We start from the raw sequence: 16,263 nt of genomic DNA, 5'->3' as shown, positions 1-16,263 counted from the left end.
GTAAAACAATAATATTAATTTTAAAAAAATGTGTCCCCCAAAATTCATGTATTGGAAACTTAATCTCCATTGTAACATTGTTGAGAGGGTGGGAAGTCCTATTATGGTAATTTAAAGGTGGGCCCTTTAAGAGGTGATTAGATTGTGAGGACTGTACCCTCCTGGATGGATTGATCCATTGACAGCTTAATGGTTGGTTATTGATATGGTTCTGATGGCTTTAAAAGGAGAGCAAGTAAGGAGGTGAGCTCTCTCTTGCTCAGCCCTTTCTTAACCATGTGGTACTGTGCATCACTGTGGAGAGTTAAAGGCCCTCACCAGATGTGTTCCCTGGACTTGGGACTTCCCAGCCTCTGAAACTGTAAGAAATAAACCCCTTTTCTTTATACATTACCCAGTTTCAGGTATTTTGTTATAAGGGACAGAAAATGAACTAATATGAGCAAGTTACCTGTTTTTTTTCTTTAATTTATTTCCAATTTATTTATTTGCTGAATCTCTAGAACTAACTTACTTTCTGAGACAAAGTAGAGTAGGGGTAGGCCTATGAACCAAACTGACTCCATTCTCTCTGCAGAGGACACTTTGTTACTTTTCGGCTCCTCAGTCATGAGACACCTCCCCACCCAGGGCACATGGTTACCCCATGGCCTGCCCTGATAAGATAAACTGAGATAAGAGGGGAACAGATATTCACTGAATTGGAAAACCCCTTCCCCAAGGCTTAAGATATAACTGTTAGCCTTGTCTAAAACTTATTATGTACCCATTTTTTCTTTTCTCATAATTGCAAAAATTAAGTTACAGATTAACCTTAAGACCCCTTAGGAGTTCCCGCATGCATACAATGCTTCAAGGTGACTGCTACAGTGACCCTCCTGTGAGTGGGTCACTTTGCTACAGTGACAATATGACCACCACCATCTTGGACCTACTGAGCAGGTACAAGTACCAAAGCCCTAACTGAGCATGCATCCATGATGCAACCAGGAAGAACAAAATGGACCACCTCCAGAGGCACAGAATGATGGCACTGGCCTGCACCCTCACCCACTTTCCCTATAAAGGACCCTGAACAGCTCCCCTTGGGGTCTAAGCAGCTTCTCTGTAGCTACCCCCCTTATGCTTTAGTCTATCTCCTCTTTAAATAAAGTGTTGCTTTCTTTGCTGCTGGGTGCATTGTTCATTTCTATGACTTTGGGACCCAAGAGCCTAATCTGGTAACATTTGTACACAATTCTTTATCATTATCTCTACTTTCTTAGGAGAGATGACAAGTGGGATTACATATAAAAGTGTCTATTTCACTGACACTGAATGCTTTCTTTCTTTCTTTTTTTTTTTTTTAAGATGACCAGTAAGGGGATCTTGACCCTTGACTTGGTGTTGTCAGCACCATGCTCACCAGTGAGCTAACCAGCCATCCCTATATGGGATCCGAACCCGTGGTCTTGGTGTTATCAACACCACACTCTCTGAGTGAGCCACGGGCCTGCCCCCTGAATGCTTTCTGGTACCACATTATGAGAAGTTGCTGCTTACAAGGTGAAAATAGTTTATCATTTCACTTTGCATTGCTTGGTTTATTAGTAAAGTAAAACATCATTAACATGCAAGCCAGACTTTTCAGCTTTTTTCTAATCCTTTGCCCTCTAAGGTCCACATGGTCAGCCTCTGATTTTGTCCAGCACCAGGATGGACTCAGGGACTGGCATATCTACAAACAGTCCTCTATCATGACTGTGTCAATTAGCAATGTAGACATTACTGAAGATTTTGCAGGGGAAAGAGGAGAGGGTTTGAACTGCACACATCACAGCATGAACCTAAAGATCACCATTAGGCATTTTCAGCGTCCTTGGAAATCCCTTATCAGATATTCTCTACCTCCTCTCTTTTTCAGCGTCTCCCAACACCATCTTCCTTCTCCCTCCTCCCATCTTCCTCATTCAAATAATTCTCCTCCTGGTCTCATATGAGCAATACCACCCTCTTCTCTGAAGTCTGGGTATCAACCAAATCAAACTCAGGAGGCTTATCTTCTCCCTGGAAGTAGTAGGCTAGCAAAATATCTCCTCAGCAAAATTGTCCCTCTTTGTACCTGGATTTCTTATTCCAGCTGCTGAGGAATAATATTTTCCATGCCATTACAGAAAGGCTTCCGGCAGAGAAAAGACATGGTCAGATCAATTTCCTAGATAGAACACTATAGAAGGCGTGGAGGATGGATTTGTGAGAGTGTGTTAGTTTGTTTTCACTTAGAATACCTGAAACTGGGTAATTTATAAGGAGATGCAATTTATTTCTTATAGTTTTGGCGTCTGGGAAATCCAAGGGTGAGGGGTCGCATCAGGTGAGAGCCTTCTCCTTGGTGGGGACTCTGCAGATTCCCAAGGCAACACAGGGCATCACATCGTGAAGTGGGCAAGAGCATGCTCACTTGCTCTCCTTATAAAGCCACCAGGGCCACTCCTGTTGATTAATCCATTCGTGAGGGTAGAACCCTCATGGTCCAATCACCTCCAAAGGCCCCACCTTTCAAATACCAGAGTTGAATTTCCCACCCTCTAAACACAGTTATAATGGTGATCAAGCTTTAAGGAGTTTTGGGGGGATGTTAAAACTATAGTAGAGGGCCGAGCCCGTGGCGCACTTGGTAGAGTACCGCGCTGGGAGCGTGGCGACACTCCTGCCGTGGGTTCGGATCCTATATAGGACTGGCCGGTGTGCTCACTGGCTGAGTGCCGGTCACGAAAAGGACAAAAAAAAAAAAACTATAGTAGAAAGCAAGATTGGAGACAGGGAGACTAGTTGGTGGGCTGTTACAGCCGTGTAGGTGAGTGAATGTGAGACCTTGAACTAGAAATAGAAACAAGGGGAGTAGAAGGAAAAGATTCAGGAAATGTTCAGATGTAAAATTCACAGAATTTGGTGATTAGAATAGGGAATAGGGGCCCTGAATCAGAGAACCCAACTAAACCATGCCCTGATTCCTGACCCACAGAAACCATAAGAAATGTGTGTTGTTTTAAACCACTAAGTTTTGGGGTAATTTGTTAGCAATAGATAACTAATATAATAGGGGTAAAATGCTGTTTTAGTAGATGGAAATGTTATCTCTGATCCATCATCAGCTAGATTGTCATCTTAGACCAGGATATTTCAAACTGTAGGTTGCAATTCATTAGTGGGTCATGAAGTCAGTTTAGAGGGTTGTAATCAGTATTGAGAAAAATTGAAATAAAATAAAATAGAAGATATCATAGAACACTGATCTCAGTAAGGGTAAGTATTGTTTCACGAAACTTGTTTTCATTTATACACATACCTGTTTACTGAGTCATGATGTCAAATGAATCTCTGACAGTGCTCAAGATCAATCAGATTTGAAAGCCACTGTCCTAGGCCTGTTTTTCAGGTAGGCATAATGGCTCTTTCCTAGTCTCCCAAGGTTCCCCTTACGAGTAGTGGAGATTGTGGTTGACCAGTTTGACCAAAGGGCCAAGCAAATCCACCTGGCATGAGTTGACAGGACCCACATTCTATGTTTCATTAGGAAAGCTAACCTTTTCTACACTAAACTAAGGTGCCAAAGGCAGAATGATGGCCTAGAAACCCCGTCTTTATAAGTACTGTATAAGGACCCTCTTCTGTCTGCTCAAGATTGAAAGGAAAATCGTCAAACGTTACATCGGCATTAAAGGAACTCAAAGTGGGGAAGAGGAGTGATCTGTTGTTTCCTTAATCCTCGCTTTCTTTTCTGTATCTAGCTTTTCCGAGAATGGGGGTGGGGAGTTTAGGGCAAAAGGGAAATGTTTCTTTACTCGCTTGGATCCAGCCATAATCTTGTTGGTTGCTGCTTCTCTGCTAAAACGGACTGGCCATGGGTATTCTGTAGGGCAGGAGTCCCCAAGCTGGTCTCCTGTGGGGCGTACGTGGAGTTCTTCAGAGGACCCGCAAGACCCAGTTCTCTCCAGGGGGAGATCCAGCCCGGCTCAACTTCTTCCACTAGCCGCCCATTCAGCTCTTCCCACTGTCCCCTCTTGTTGCTGTGCACCCCTCGCCCTAAACTTACCGAAGACAATCCTCACAGGGCTCAAGCTCGGGTATCTTCCAAAGGATCCACTCAGACCGTGAGAAAATCACAGGTTGTCACCCAGCTGCACGGTGGGAGCACGGGCTGCTCCGCTCCAGCACCCTCCCTCTGCGGGGCCACCCAGTCGCTGCAGCCTGGGAAGGACCAGAAGCCCATCAGTCCGCCTCTTCCCCTCGTCGCACCCAACCAGAAGTCGTGCAGTTTCCTCTTCCAGCAGCCCTCGCAGACTCTGCGTGTCACTCGTAGAAGGGACACCTCTTACTCCCCACTCCACAAGGCCCAAGACCCATTCCCTCCCCTGGCACTCCCTAGTCTGTCTTGTAAAGACTTTAAAAGGGGATAGGATTTGGAGTTGGAATGGAACTAGCTTTGTTCTGCTATAAATCCTAGGGAGAAGGGGTGGCGATGACAACATTCACTTTACATTGTGGGAACTTAAGTAGCCGTTCTCTTTCAGTCTTTGGACACAAGACACCAACTTGGGGGCAAGGGCAACCTTTGCTGACCCCCTCTTTGCAATCACGTGGCCTCTCGGTCACTTCTGGTAGCGCATCTGAGTATTTTCAAACCTAAATTGTTACTGTTATTTGTTGAAGCTTCGTCAGCCAGCTAGTCTGACTTTTCAGTTCAATTATGATGTGCAACATGTTTTTTGGGGGGGGACAGGGGATTGGTTATTTTTAAAAAATAGTTCTAAAAATGCAACATAATGAATTCACATCTTTGAATTTTTAAGACTCAGACTGATTCAGTTAACTAAGCAGCTTTTTTTCCCTTTTATTTGAGCTCGGTCTTATCACACCGTTCTCTAACCAACTGAGCTAACCCCAACCCCTCGTTTTCACTCCAAAATTTCATGAATAAAGGAATGCTTTTTGAAGAAACTTAGATTGTGCTACTAAAATCGGGAGGCTCTGAGGCATTTTAAACTAAATGGGGGAAGTTAAGCATAGAATTGCCATATGACCAAGCAATTCCTCTGCTAGGTGTATACCTAAAAGACTGAAAGCAGGTATTCAAACAAATACTTGTACATGCCATGAAGCAGCATTATTCATATCAGCCAAAGAGTGGACACAGTCCAAGTGCTGGCCATCAAGTGATGACGGACAGAACGTGCTATATCCATACAATAGGGTGTTATTCCGCCATGAAAAGGAATAACACGTGCTGACAGATGCTGCAACCTGAGTGAACCTTGAAAACGTTGTTAAGCCCAACAAGCCGGATACAGAAGGTCTGATGGTGACTCCACGATCCATGAGTGTGACATCCCCAGAATGGCTAAATCCACGGAGCAGAAGCAGGCTGGTGACAGGAAGGTGGGAGGGGACCGAGGACAGTACCTGTTCGCTGGCTCGAGGATTTTCTTTCGGAGGGATTACAATGTTCTGGTACCGGACACACAGCGATGATGGTCGCACAGCGCTGTGAACGCTCTGACCACAGCGCGGTAGTGAACGTTTCTGGCGGGGGTGCGGGGAGGCGCGGGCGGGTACGGGGACCCACGCCCGAGACTCGGCGCTATTAGGCTGCGCGCGGACCAGCTGACCTAAGCCACCGGCCCCTGAACTGCGAGATTCACAGTGGGACGGAAGTGGTAGCCACGATTCTGAAACACAACGTGGAATCATGACCCTCCTCACGTTAGATGCCCGTCGGTAGCTGCTTACGCCGAGTGCTGGGAGACCAGCCTTGTGTTTGTAGCGCCCCCCCGGCGGCGAAGCCTCCGCGGCGGGGCGGGGCCAGCTGGGGGCGGAGCCAGGACAAGGCCGCCGGGAGGGGCGCGTCAGGACGTGGGCTCAGCCGGTTGCCTGGAGAACCCGTGACAACAAAAGGCGCGGGCGGCGGTGGCTGCGCAGCGGAACGAAGCCGAGGAGTCCCGCGCTCGCCGCCAGAAGCCGGGTCTTCCCGAGCCGGTCGGTGAGCGGCGGGCCGGGCGGTGTGGTGAGGGGGGCCGGGGAGGCGGCTGGGGCGCCGTTGAGGCCGCGGAGGGCGCCGGAAGGGGTGTGGGGTTGACGCTGGAGCCGGGCGAGCGCCCCCTGCGGACGGAAGCCGGGTGCCCTGAGGTGGGGAGACCCGGGGGTCGGACGGTCGAACGCCGGCCGAGCAAGCCGCGCTGAGGAGGGCCCGGTCTGTCTGGTGTTTGTGGAGAGGGACGGGGAGGCCACCGTCACCGAGGGTTCCGCTTTGTCGCAGGCCTCCCGTTCCCATCGTAGACGTTGGAACTTTGGCGCGTCCAAGCGCGTCCGCAGGCCCCACCTCCCCTCAGAGGCGGGTGACGATGGAGGAGGAAGGTGCCCAGAGTCTCACTGGGACACCCTTTAAATAAGACCGCCCCCAATTGTTAAAATCTTTGTATTTTCTCTTCTTTACTCCCGTCTTCTTTACAAATCTGGGGCCTTTGCTAAAATGCTTGTGCGATCCAATATACATCTGCTGGGAACTCTCCTATGAAAAAAAAGACAAACCGCATGTTTTAGACAGACCTGTTTTCTGGGAAACCAAGGGCACAGGATCGCAAGGTATTCAGGGACACCCGTTCCTGACCAGTGACACAGCATCAAGGATTAAAGACTTGTCTTGCCTTTGCTCAGATTTCAAAAACCCTCGGGTGTGCCGAAATATTGCCAGCCAATCAGGTTTCACCTTTTTATAAAACGTTGATGACATAATGCGTACGTTTCTGATGACTGTAATTGATTAGAATATAAAGAGGTATTAGTGCTATGGATTTTTTAAAAAAACTATTTACATTGATTTTTTACAAACCGTATGTCTATGGACCATTACTGTTAATTTTTAATGGTTAGAATAGGTGAGTTTCAATGATCTTTAATAGCCAAATTGTTTATAGACATTCTCATTATAAAAACCAAGAATGTGGAAATCTCCCAATTCTTTTAGCATTTTTTATTAGCAATTTCGTTGGAAGCAGGTTTGGCTTAACATAAACCATGACTTTTGCTTTAACATGATGGCAAAAAAAAAAAAAAAGAAAGAAAGAAAGAAAAGAAACTAATCTGTATGATAACTTTAAATTTAATCATTTGGAAGAATCAAGCCAGACAGCATCTCTGTAGTTTGTTAAAATTTCCAGTACCAAATGATTGTAGAGTCCTTTCAGATCTAAGAAAGGATTTACCATACATATGAGTATTTTTTCAGTGCAGAATTTCATTACAGTGATTAAAACTGCCAAGGTTAGGTGTATCTCTTTGTTTTGGCCATTTAAGATAGTTTGTTGATTATGTTTTGGGATTTTACAGCCCAAGGGACCTGGTTTTTTTTTTAACTCTCAGTAGGCTCTTGGTAGAGTGATGTAAATATTTTTTGTTGTTGTGATCCTCTTTGGGCTATCTGCTAAAAGAATTATAAATGCAAAGTATTGCTGCAGAGTTTTTTTTAAAGTCTAGTGAATGTTAAATATGTCATTAACATTTCCATTGCAAGTAGTGCTTAAAATGTTATTTCATCTTAGTAGTCTGCTAGGTTACTTAATGATAGTGTTCAAGACACTGCGTCTCCAAAGAGCCTAATCTCACCCCAAACTGATTATTTTTTATCTGCACTTAAACCTTATCATAGATTACTTGTTGGTTACTTTTTTTTGACTTTTATATGGTGTTAACTTGTCCTACCAAGAATGAATATTCGTGTACAAGTTTTTATGCAATCATATGTTTTCATTTCTCTTGGGAATGGAGTTGTTGGGTCAAATGATAACTGTGTGTTTCATTTTTGAGGAACTGCCAATCTGTTTTCCGAATCAGCTGTACTATTTTATATTCCCACCAGGTGGGTATGAGAGTTCCAATTTCTCTGCATCCTCATCAACACTTATTATGATCTGTCTTTTTGATTATAGCCATGCTAGTGGGTGTGGAGTGGTATTTCATTGTGGTTTTTGATTGCTTTTCCCTGATAGGTAGTGATGTTGAACATCTTTTCATGTGCTTATTGACCATTTATATATCTTATTTGAAGAACTGCCTTTTTAATCCTTTGCCGATTAAAAACATTTTTTAAAATTATTGAGTTTTATTAGTTCTTTATATATTGTAGATACAAGTCCTTTATTAGATACATGACTTACAAATATTTACTCCTATTCAGTGAGTTGTCTTTTCACTTTCTTGATGGTTTCCTTTAAGGCACAAAGTTTTAAAGTTTGGTAGAGTACAGCTTATCTATTTTTTCTTTTATTGCTTTTGCTTTTGGTGTTATATCTAAGAAATCACTTCCAAATTTAAGGTTACTCTTGTGTTTTCTTTTAGGAGTTTCGTAGTTTCAGCTCTTACATTTAGGTCTGTCATTCATTTTTGGTTAACTTTTGTATATGATGTGAGGTGGGTGTCCAACTTCATTCTTTACATATGGGTATCCATTGTCCCAGTACCATTTGTGGAAAAGACTATATTCCTTCCTGATTGAATTGTCTTGGCACGCTTATTGAAAGCAATTATAAACTGAGGGTTTATTTCTGGATTCTCAGTTCTATTCTACTGTCTATCCTCATGCCAGTGCCACACTGTCTTGATTACTGTTGCTTGGTTTTAAAATTAGGGAAGTTTGAGTTTTCCTATTTTGTTCTTTTTCAATTTTGTTTTGGCTATTCTGTGTCCCTTGGTTTTCTATATGAATTTTAAGATCTGGTTATCAATTTTCACAAATAGGTCAGCTGGGATTTTGATAGTAGTTGCATTGACTCTGTAGCTCAATTTGAGGAATATTGACATCTTAACAGTATTAAGTCTTCCAGTCCATGAACATGAGATGTTTTGCATTTATTTAGATCATCTCTTACTTTCTTTTCACAATATTTTATGGTTTTCAGAGTATAAGTTTTATTCATCTTTTGTTAAGTTTATTCTAAGTATTTTATTCTTTTTGATGTTATTTTAAATGGAAGTGTTTTCGTAATTTATTTTTCAGGTGTTTATTGTAATTGTAGTTACCAATTTAATTTTTAATGTATTCTATCAGAGATCTTCAGGAACAAGTATAACATAATATTTAGGAATGGAAAAAGCAGTTTTTGATTGTTTTGAATAAAAATTTTAGTTTTAAATTAATATTGATTTATAGAAGTCCTTAAAACTATTTTCACAAATTTATTTCTAATATTTGTGGCAAAGAAGAAATGCTATTTTCCAATACATAGTTATAAAATATAGTATAGATGTTTACTTTTAACACATGTGTACAGTTTCTTAATTATTTTCTTGCCTTGATTTCTTTTTTTTTTTTTTCTTTTTTTTGTTGGGTGGCTGGTAAGGGGATCAGAACCCTTGACCTTCATGTTATCAGCACCACACTCTCCCAAGTGAGCTAACTGGCCAGCCCTTCTTGCCTTAGTTTTCTAACTCCCTTATTATTCAATATTTAGAATAGTGAACTGGGAAACATTGCCAGTATAGAAATAGAGACACAATGGAATCCCATGTATTTATTACTTATCTTCATCATTTACCAACTTGTAGTCCCCTCCACCTAGATTATTTTGAAACAAATCCAGACATCAAATTATTTCATCTAAAAATTAATGATGTGCTTTACCAAACAGATTTACTCTTTGTAACTATTTTATATTGGAGCAAAACCTGCTGTAGTTGACTTTGCTTTAAAAGGTGGTTAAGTTTATTAGGATAAGAGGAGTGAATAATTAAAATTTGTTTTTTTATTTTGATACACAGGAGTCCAGATCTTACGTAAAATGGATGTTTCTCACACTAGATACTGAACATTAAGTAGAAAATCTGTTTAGTAAAATCTAATCTACCATGGAAGAAATACCAATAAAAGTTGCTGTTAGAATTAGACCTCTGCTTTGCAAAGAAGTTCTTCATAATCATCAAGTTTGTGTGAGAGTAATTCCAAACACTACGCAGATTATCATTGGGAAAGACAGAGTCTTTACTTTTGATTTTGTTTTTGGCAAAAATTCCACTCAAGATGAAGTTTATAATACATGTGTAAAGCCCCTCATGTTGTCACTCATTGAGGGATATAATGCAACTGTTTTTGCCTATGGACAAACTGGATCTGGGAAGACATACACCATTGGAGGAGGCCATGTTGGTAAGATTCTTATACTTTTTGACTTTTATTTGAGACACTAGAAAGAAGCTAAAATATGACAATACCTGACACACAGTAGGTGCTTAGCATATTGGTTGATTAATGAAAGAATGAATAGGATAATCAAATTTAATAAGATCATTATCTTTGAAAGATTTGTTTTTAAACACTAAAGTTTCATTAAATCATCTAATTTATGGTTATATTTCTTTGAGGGGGGGAGTTTAAGACAATGTTTAGTGTTCAGCTCTTGTTATTTTGAGGAGAATTTAAAATGATTTAACATGATCAGATTTTATATCCCTTAGCAAGCCAGTTTTAAATATTAAGAGTCCTGCAGCCAGGACCTTAGGGACAGTAGGAGAAATTTATTGTGTAGTTTAAAGTGTTTTTCCTTTTATTTTCTAGCCACATTTCTATTTTAAATACTGAGTATTTTAGGATATAATTTATCCTGCTTGTGTGGAAAAGGTAGAATTATAGAATTTTCCTGTACAGCTGGAGGAAACCTTAGAAATCATTTCTCTTCATTGATAAATGAGGACCTTCACCCATGGAGAGATGAAGCGATTATTTATTTAGGTGGCTATTGATGGTGTGGGGATTGAAAACCAAGTCCTATGTTGAGATTGCTTACTGTGTTATTTTTCTACTAAAAGCAGACTTTTTTTTTTAAAGATGACCGGTAACGGGATCTCAACCCTTGACTTGGTGTTGTCAGCACCACGCTCTCCCAGTGAGCTAACCGGCCATCTCTATATAGGGATCCGAACCCATGGCCTTGGTGTTATCAGCACCGCACTCTCCCGAGTGAGCCACGGGCCAGCCCTTAAAAGCAGACTTTTGAATGTTGCACATATAAATCATTGCCTAAAATTTTAGTTAGTATTCTCTATATGTATAGCACCTCTCCATATTTTTTCTGTTTTCATACTTCTCAAATGTAGACTATATGACTTTCAGGTAACTTCTCTTATTACATGCATGGATGGGGGAAGGTTTGGAGAGTGGCTTTGTTGTTTGAGGAAGTCTTCATTCCAAAGATTAAAAAGAGGGGTCTTAAGTGCCCAATTACTCTCCCACCCCCAATTTTTTAAAATCACTGTTCTACAGGATTTGGAGATTACAGATACTAGATTATTTTAGGGTCTCACAATGAATTTAGTTTTTCTAGTATGTGCTTTTTTCTTGAGGATTGTAGCTTTTTTTTTTTTATTGGCAAATGTTTTATGATCTTAATGACCCAGTATGTGCTTTATACCAATAGGAGTTATAAAATGCTCAGAGCTTGGTGACTTAATTGTAGCTATACTGTTTTTTTGTTAAGAGGCCATGAGTACAATTTTAATTCTGTAAGGGAAAAGTTATTAAAATTATCAGTTGTCCAAAAATATTTTAACTGCTCTAAAATTCTCTTATGTTAGGAGAAATAGACCACCATTAAGAATAATTTTTTATGTTTTTTCCTACTTTTTTTAACTTAATAATTCGTTATAAAAAGAATTGCAAGTGATACGTAGAAATTTAAAAAGTAAAAGCTCCTCTCATCTTCGAGAAATAAATGTGATGCATACTACCCGTATTAATCACACATGTAGTTTTTTTGTTTCGTTTGTTTGTCTAATGAGATATACCTGTGGTTCTGTAACTTTCTTTTTACATTTAATAATATAAAATATCATTTCACTTTTTTCCATTTGGCTCATACACTTTCACCTCATTTTTTGGCTGTATAATATTCCATAGTGTGAATGGGTCATAGTTCATCCATTTCAGTATTTTATTTTTTAAATTTATTTTTTGAATCCATTTCAGTATTAATGGACATTTAGATTGTTTCTGAGATTTTTACCATTATAAAAAGTTGCAACGTATATCTTTGTATATTTAACTTTGCATATACATGTTTGTATTTCTGTAGAGTAGATTCCTAGAGATGTATTTGTTGAGTCAGAGTATGTACATTTAAAATGTGGATTGATTACCCTGACAATTTATCCTGCAAAAATGCTGTATCAGTTTATATTACTACCACCAATGTATGAAAGTCATTTGCTGATATCCTTGCCCCACTTACTGATACTATAAATTTAATTTTTTTTTTACTACTTGATAGGTGAAAAATTGTACTTAGTTGTTTAAAGTTGCATTTATTTCTCTATGTATTTGTGAAATTGGTGAACGTTTTTGATTTTTTACATTGTCTCTGTAGGGCACCAATTCTGGTTTAGACATCTGCTGTTTGATCATTGACCATGCAAATAATGTTTGTTTTTTCCTCCAATAAATATTTATTGAACATCTGCACTGTCCAGGGTACCATGGTAGGCACTATGACAAAATAAAAATCTCTTATTTTTGAATATGATGCTTATTTAAACTAATATTCATTTTCCTGCTTTTTAGAACCTTGGATTTATCAACTTTTACAAGGTATAACCTTTTCTAAAAAACTTTTGTGCACCCTTTAGATAGCGTCAGTTAAAAGATGGCTGTTGAGGTATGAAATTTTACATGTTTTCTCTCTGAAATGGTCTGTTTCAGGAATATAAGACTAACATTGCAAATATGATATTTAGTTTACCAAAATACATATTGAAGCTTTCTTAGAAATATTGTTTGAAATTCAGCTTTTTGATAAGTCTTTTGAATTACTACTGTGCTTTGTTATCTGTTGAAGTGAGGAATAAATGAGCTATTTCTGGTCAATAGAATATTCTGGCTAATCTAGAGTACTTATCTGTACTAGATAGAGTTTGAAAGGGTTTAGATATTGGCTAGTTCCTAGAAGTTCTTAAAAAGGAATCTTCAGTTTGTCTTGTACTGGAAAAAAACCTATAGCTTCCTTTACTTGCCACACAATGGCAGTCTTGCATCTTAAGTTAGGTGAAAGGCAGCCATCCAAGTTAATAGAAGTTCAGATTTTCAGGGTGATTGTTGCTAGGAATCTAAATTTTGATAATCTTCAACTTGGAAGCAAGTTGTTTTTAAGGTTCATCTGTAAGCCAACTATTTGTTGCTTGGAATATATTTTACATGGAACCATGCTAAAAATTGTGGGGCCTACAGACACTTATTTAACCTTCAGTCTCAATTTGTCTCTCCACTTATTTTAAATTTTATTTTTTACACTTTTTTACTATTTTTAAAATTGTAGTAAAATATATAAAAATATACATAACATAACATTTACCATTGAACTACTTTTAAGTTTACAGTTTTGCAGTGTCAAATTCATTGTGTTAATGAAGTCATCACTATTTCTAAATTTTTTCATCACCCCAAACAGAAGCTGTATGCTCGTTAAGCAGTAACTCTCCTTCACACTCACTCTCCCACATCCTATGGTAACCTCTAATTTACTTCCTGTCTCTATGAATTTTCCTGTTCTAGATATTTCATAGAAGTGGAATCATACAGTACTGTCTAGCTTCTCTCACTTAGCATGTATCAGAACTTCATTCCTTTTTATGAGTGTGTAATACTCCATTGTACTATGTATGCCATAGTTTATTTATCCACTCCTCTGTTGGTGGACACTTGATTTGTTTCCCCCTTTTGGCTCATGTGAATAATGCTGCGCTGAACATTGGTGTAGAAGTATCTGCTTGAGTCCTTCATATGCATTTTTGTAAAGCTGCTTTAACTCCTTTTTGAAACAAGGTGGGGCATAAATAAATGTTCACTCATAATGTTATTGTACTGGTCTATTCTGGGTTGTGGAAGCTGTAGGCTCAGGTAGTGATGGAGGAAAACTGGTGTCAAGATGTTCCCTTCCTCATTCCTGGACTGAGGTCTAGGCCTGGGCAGAACTGACCTTTCTGTACTTCTGCACACATCCTCTGTGTCCATCAGACTCTGCTGGCTGCCTTGCCCTTTGTTACCCCTTTCTACCCTCAAACTCCCCGCACGTTTCCACCCCACCCAGAAATCTCAGAACAGATGCTCTTGGCTAAGTGTGAAAAAATGTGATACAAGGACGTTTTTTAAAAAAGAATTCTTGATAACATTAATGAATTATGGTCCAGTGATTAGGATTCCACCCGACCCATAATAAATGATCTAAAGAGAAAGACAATTTAGTACAAAGGACTGTGAAATAAATTGGTCTTACCTGGGGTCAGTTGTCAGTTTCTTGCTTTTTTTCTTTTCAACTGGCCAGTATGGGGATCTGAACCCTTGACCTTGATGTTCCTGCTTTTCTTTTGTTATGTTTTTGTTTTGGGCAGCTGGTGGGTAAGGGATCCAAACCCTTGACCTTGGTGTTACAGACACTGTGCTCTAACCAACGGAGCTAACCCGCCAGCCCCGGTGCTCCTGATTTTTTTTTTTTTTTTTTTAAAAGATGACCGGTAAGGGGATCTTAACCCTTGACTTGGTGTTGTCAGCACCACGCTCAGCCAGTGAGCGAACCGGCCATCCGTATATGGGATCCGAACCCGGGGCCTTGGTGTTATCAGCACCGCACTCTCCCGAGTGAGCCACGGGCCGGCCCCCTGATTTTTTTTAAAATAGCATTTTCTTCTTCAAAAATTACATGTTGTCTTAAAGCTCCAACATTTTTATTTACAGTGGCTCCCACTAGTAGTGGGGACTCTAGTGAATACCCCGGGATGGGGTGGCTTTGGGCAGGGGCAGCCCTTGTGTAGAAGGATTTTTTATGAGCCAAGGTCCACCTCCTTGGATCTAGTATTTAATGAACAGTGAATTGGTGAATTGGGAAAGGTAAAGTATTTATAAGACAGCATGACCTATTCAAGAAATAAAATGCCACCCCATATAGTTTTATCTTTCATATTAAAGTGAACATTTCTACTATACCTACCTGCTTTGAACTTCACTGGTGCCACTTATGCCTCTTGTATTCAAGGGACTTTCAGTAACATATTTTCTTCGTGTGTGTATATGTGCGCATGCATGCATGCATGCGTGTGTCAATACATTTTCTTACTAAATCTTTTTGTCTTAAACTTACATAAATATCATTTAGTTTATTGGGTTGTCTTGTCATTTGGTTGTAAGCTTCTTTGTTTTATGTTTCTTCCAATTCTTTTTTTTTTTTTTGGTGTCTGGCTGGTATGGGAATCCGAACCCTTGACCTTGGTGTTATAATGCTGCACTCCGACCAGCTGAGCTAATCGGCCAGCCCATTCCAGTTCTTTACAGTATATTTATTTAGTTGATTTTAAACTATATTTAAACTTTTTAAAAACTGTATATTTAAAATTATTTCTAATAGTAAAAATTCAAATATTTAGAGCTCTAAGATAAAATGTAAAGTTTTCCTTTCTTTTCTCTCACTATTCTAACTCCCCAGAGGCAACTACCATTAAGTTTTTTTGTGTATTTTTTCAAAAGTATTCTTTGTATAGGTATGCATATTTTCTTTTACCCGGATAAGATTTGCTCTGCAGTTATTTTTTTTTAACCTCATAGATCTTGGACATCTGTTTAACAGTAGTTGCATGGTATACCATTGTTAACTAGCCATTCTCCTAGAAATGGATTTATTAGGTTCTTCGGAATTTTTCACAATTGCAAGCAAACTTTACTGATATTTAGATGACATCTTTAGGTATGTTTACATGTATTTCTTTAGGACTTTATCTGAGTTAAAGAGTGATCACATTTAAATTTTTGATACTAATTATTCTCCAAAAAGGCTGGACCAGTTTATCTTCTCATGGTATATTAGAGGACCAGTTTGCTCATATCCTTGAGAAGACTCAGTGTTATCAAATTTTAAAGCTTTGCCCATGTTGTATTTTAAACACTGAATAATTATAAAGTGATTAGATCATTGTGTGCAAAATTTATCATCAAGTACAATAACGTACTTTTTTGTTTTTCGGTTTGGATTTTTTTGGTGGCTGACTGGTACAGGGATCCAAACCCTTGATCTTATTGTTATAACACCACTCTCTAACCAACTGAGCTAACAGGCCAGCCCAATGATGTGCTTTTTAATAGTATTTTAGTCTCAGTATTAATAGTTGAGAGAATGCTGGATATATTAGCTCTTACCATATCTTGAAACTATTAATAGCCCTTTGTTTTTAAACCACCTTCCCTGCATCTACTGTCCC

At 39.4% G+C, this 16,263-nt stretch overlaps 2 protein-coding genes across 13 annotated transcripts in view; one reads left to right on the top strand and one right to left on the bottom strand.

Moving 5' to 3' along the window:
* The window catches only part of LOC134364357 (proline-rich protein 2-like), a 109,567-nt gene that overhangs the window by 1,853 nt on the left and 91,451 nt on the right, over window positions 1-16,263 (bottom strand). For 2 of the 4 annotated variants that reach the window (XM_063080251.1, XM_063080252.1), the window contains exon 2: window positions 4,899-6,547. In XM_063080251.1, the coding sequence (XP_062936321.1) occupies window positions 5,113-5,730 (618 nt within the window). In that variant the 5' untranslated portion in view covers window positions 5,731-6,547 and the 3' untranslated portion in view covers window positions 4,899-5,112. Of the gene's footprint in view, window positions 1-2,347; window positions 2,473-4,075; window positions 4,231-4,898; window positions 6,548-16,263 lie in introns of those variants that run through there. The other 2 variants (XR_010021840.1, XR_010021839.1) reach the window with 2 other exon arrangements.
* KIF27 (kinesin family member 27) overlaps window positions 5,786-16,263 on the top strand; it is an 87,957-nt gene continuing 77,479 nt past the window's right edge. For 6 of the 9 annotated variants that reach the window (XM_063080249.1, XM_063080243.1, XM_063080244.1 and 3 more), the window contains exons 1-2: window positions 5,786-6,019; window positions 9,793-10,177. In XM_063080249.1, the coding sequence (XP_062936319.1) occupies window positions 9,880-10,177 (298 nt within the window). In that variant the 5' untranslated portion in view covers window positions 5,786-6,019; window positions 9,793-9,879. Of the gene's footprint in view, window positions 6,020-9,792; window positions 10,178-16,263 lie in introns of those variants that run through there. The other 3 variants (XM_063080242.1, XM_063080245.1, XM_063080250.1) reach the window with 3 other exon arrangements.

This window comes from Cynocephalus volans, chromosome 16, assembly GCF_027409185.1.
Source record: "Cynocephalus volans isolate mCynVol1 chromosome 16, mCynVol1.pri, whole genome shotgun sequence".
Lineage (NCBI taxonomy): Eukaryota > Metazoa > Chordata > Mammalia > Dermoptera > Cynocephalidae > Cynocephalus > Cynocephalus volans.
Note: the sequence above shows the minus strand (reverse complement) of the source record. Positions and strands in the feature narration are given on the sequence as shown.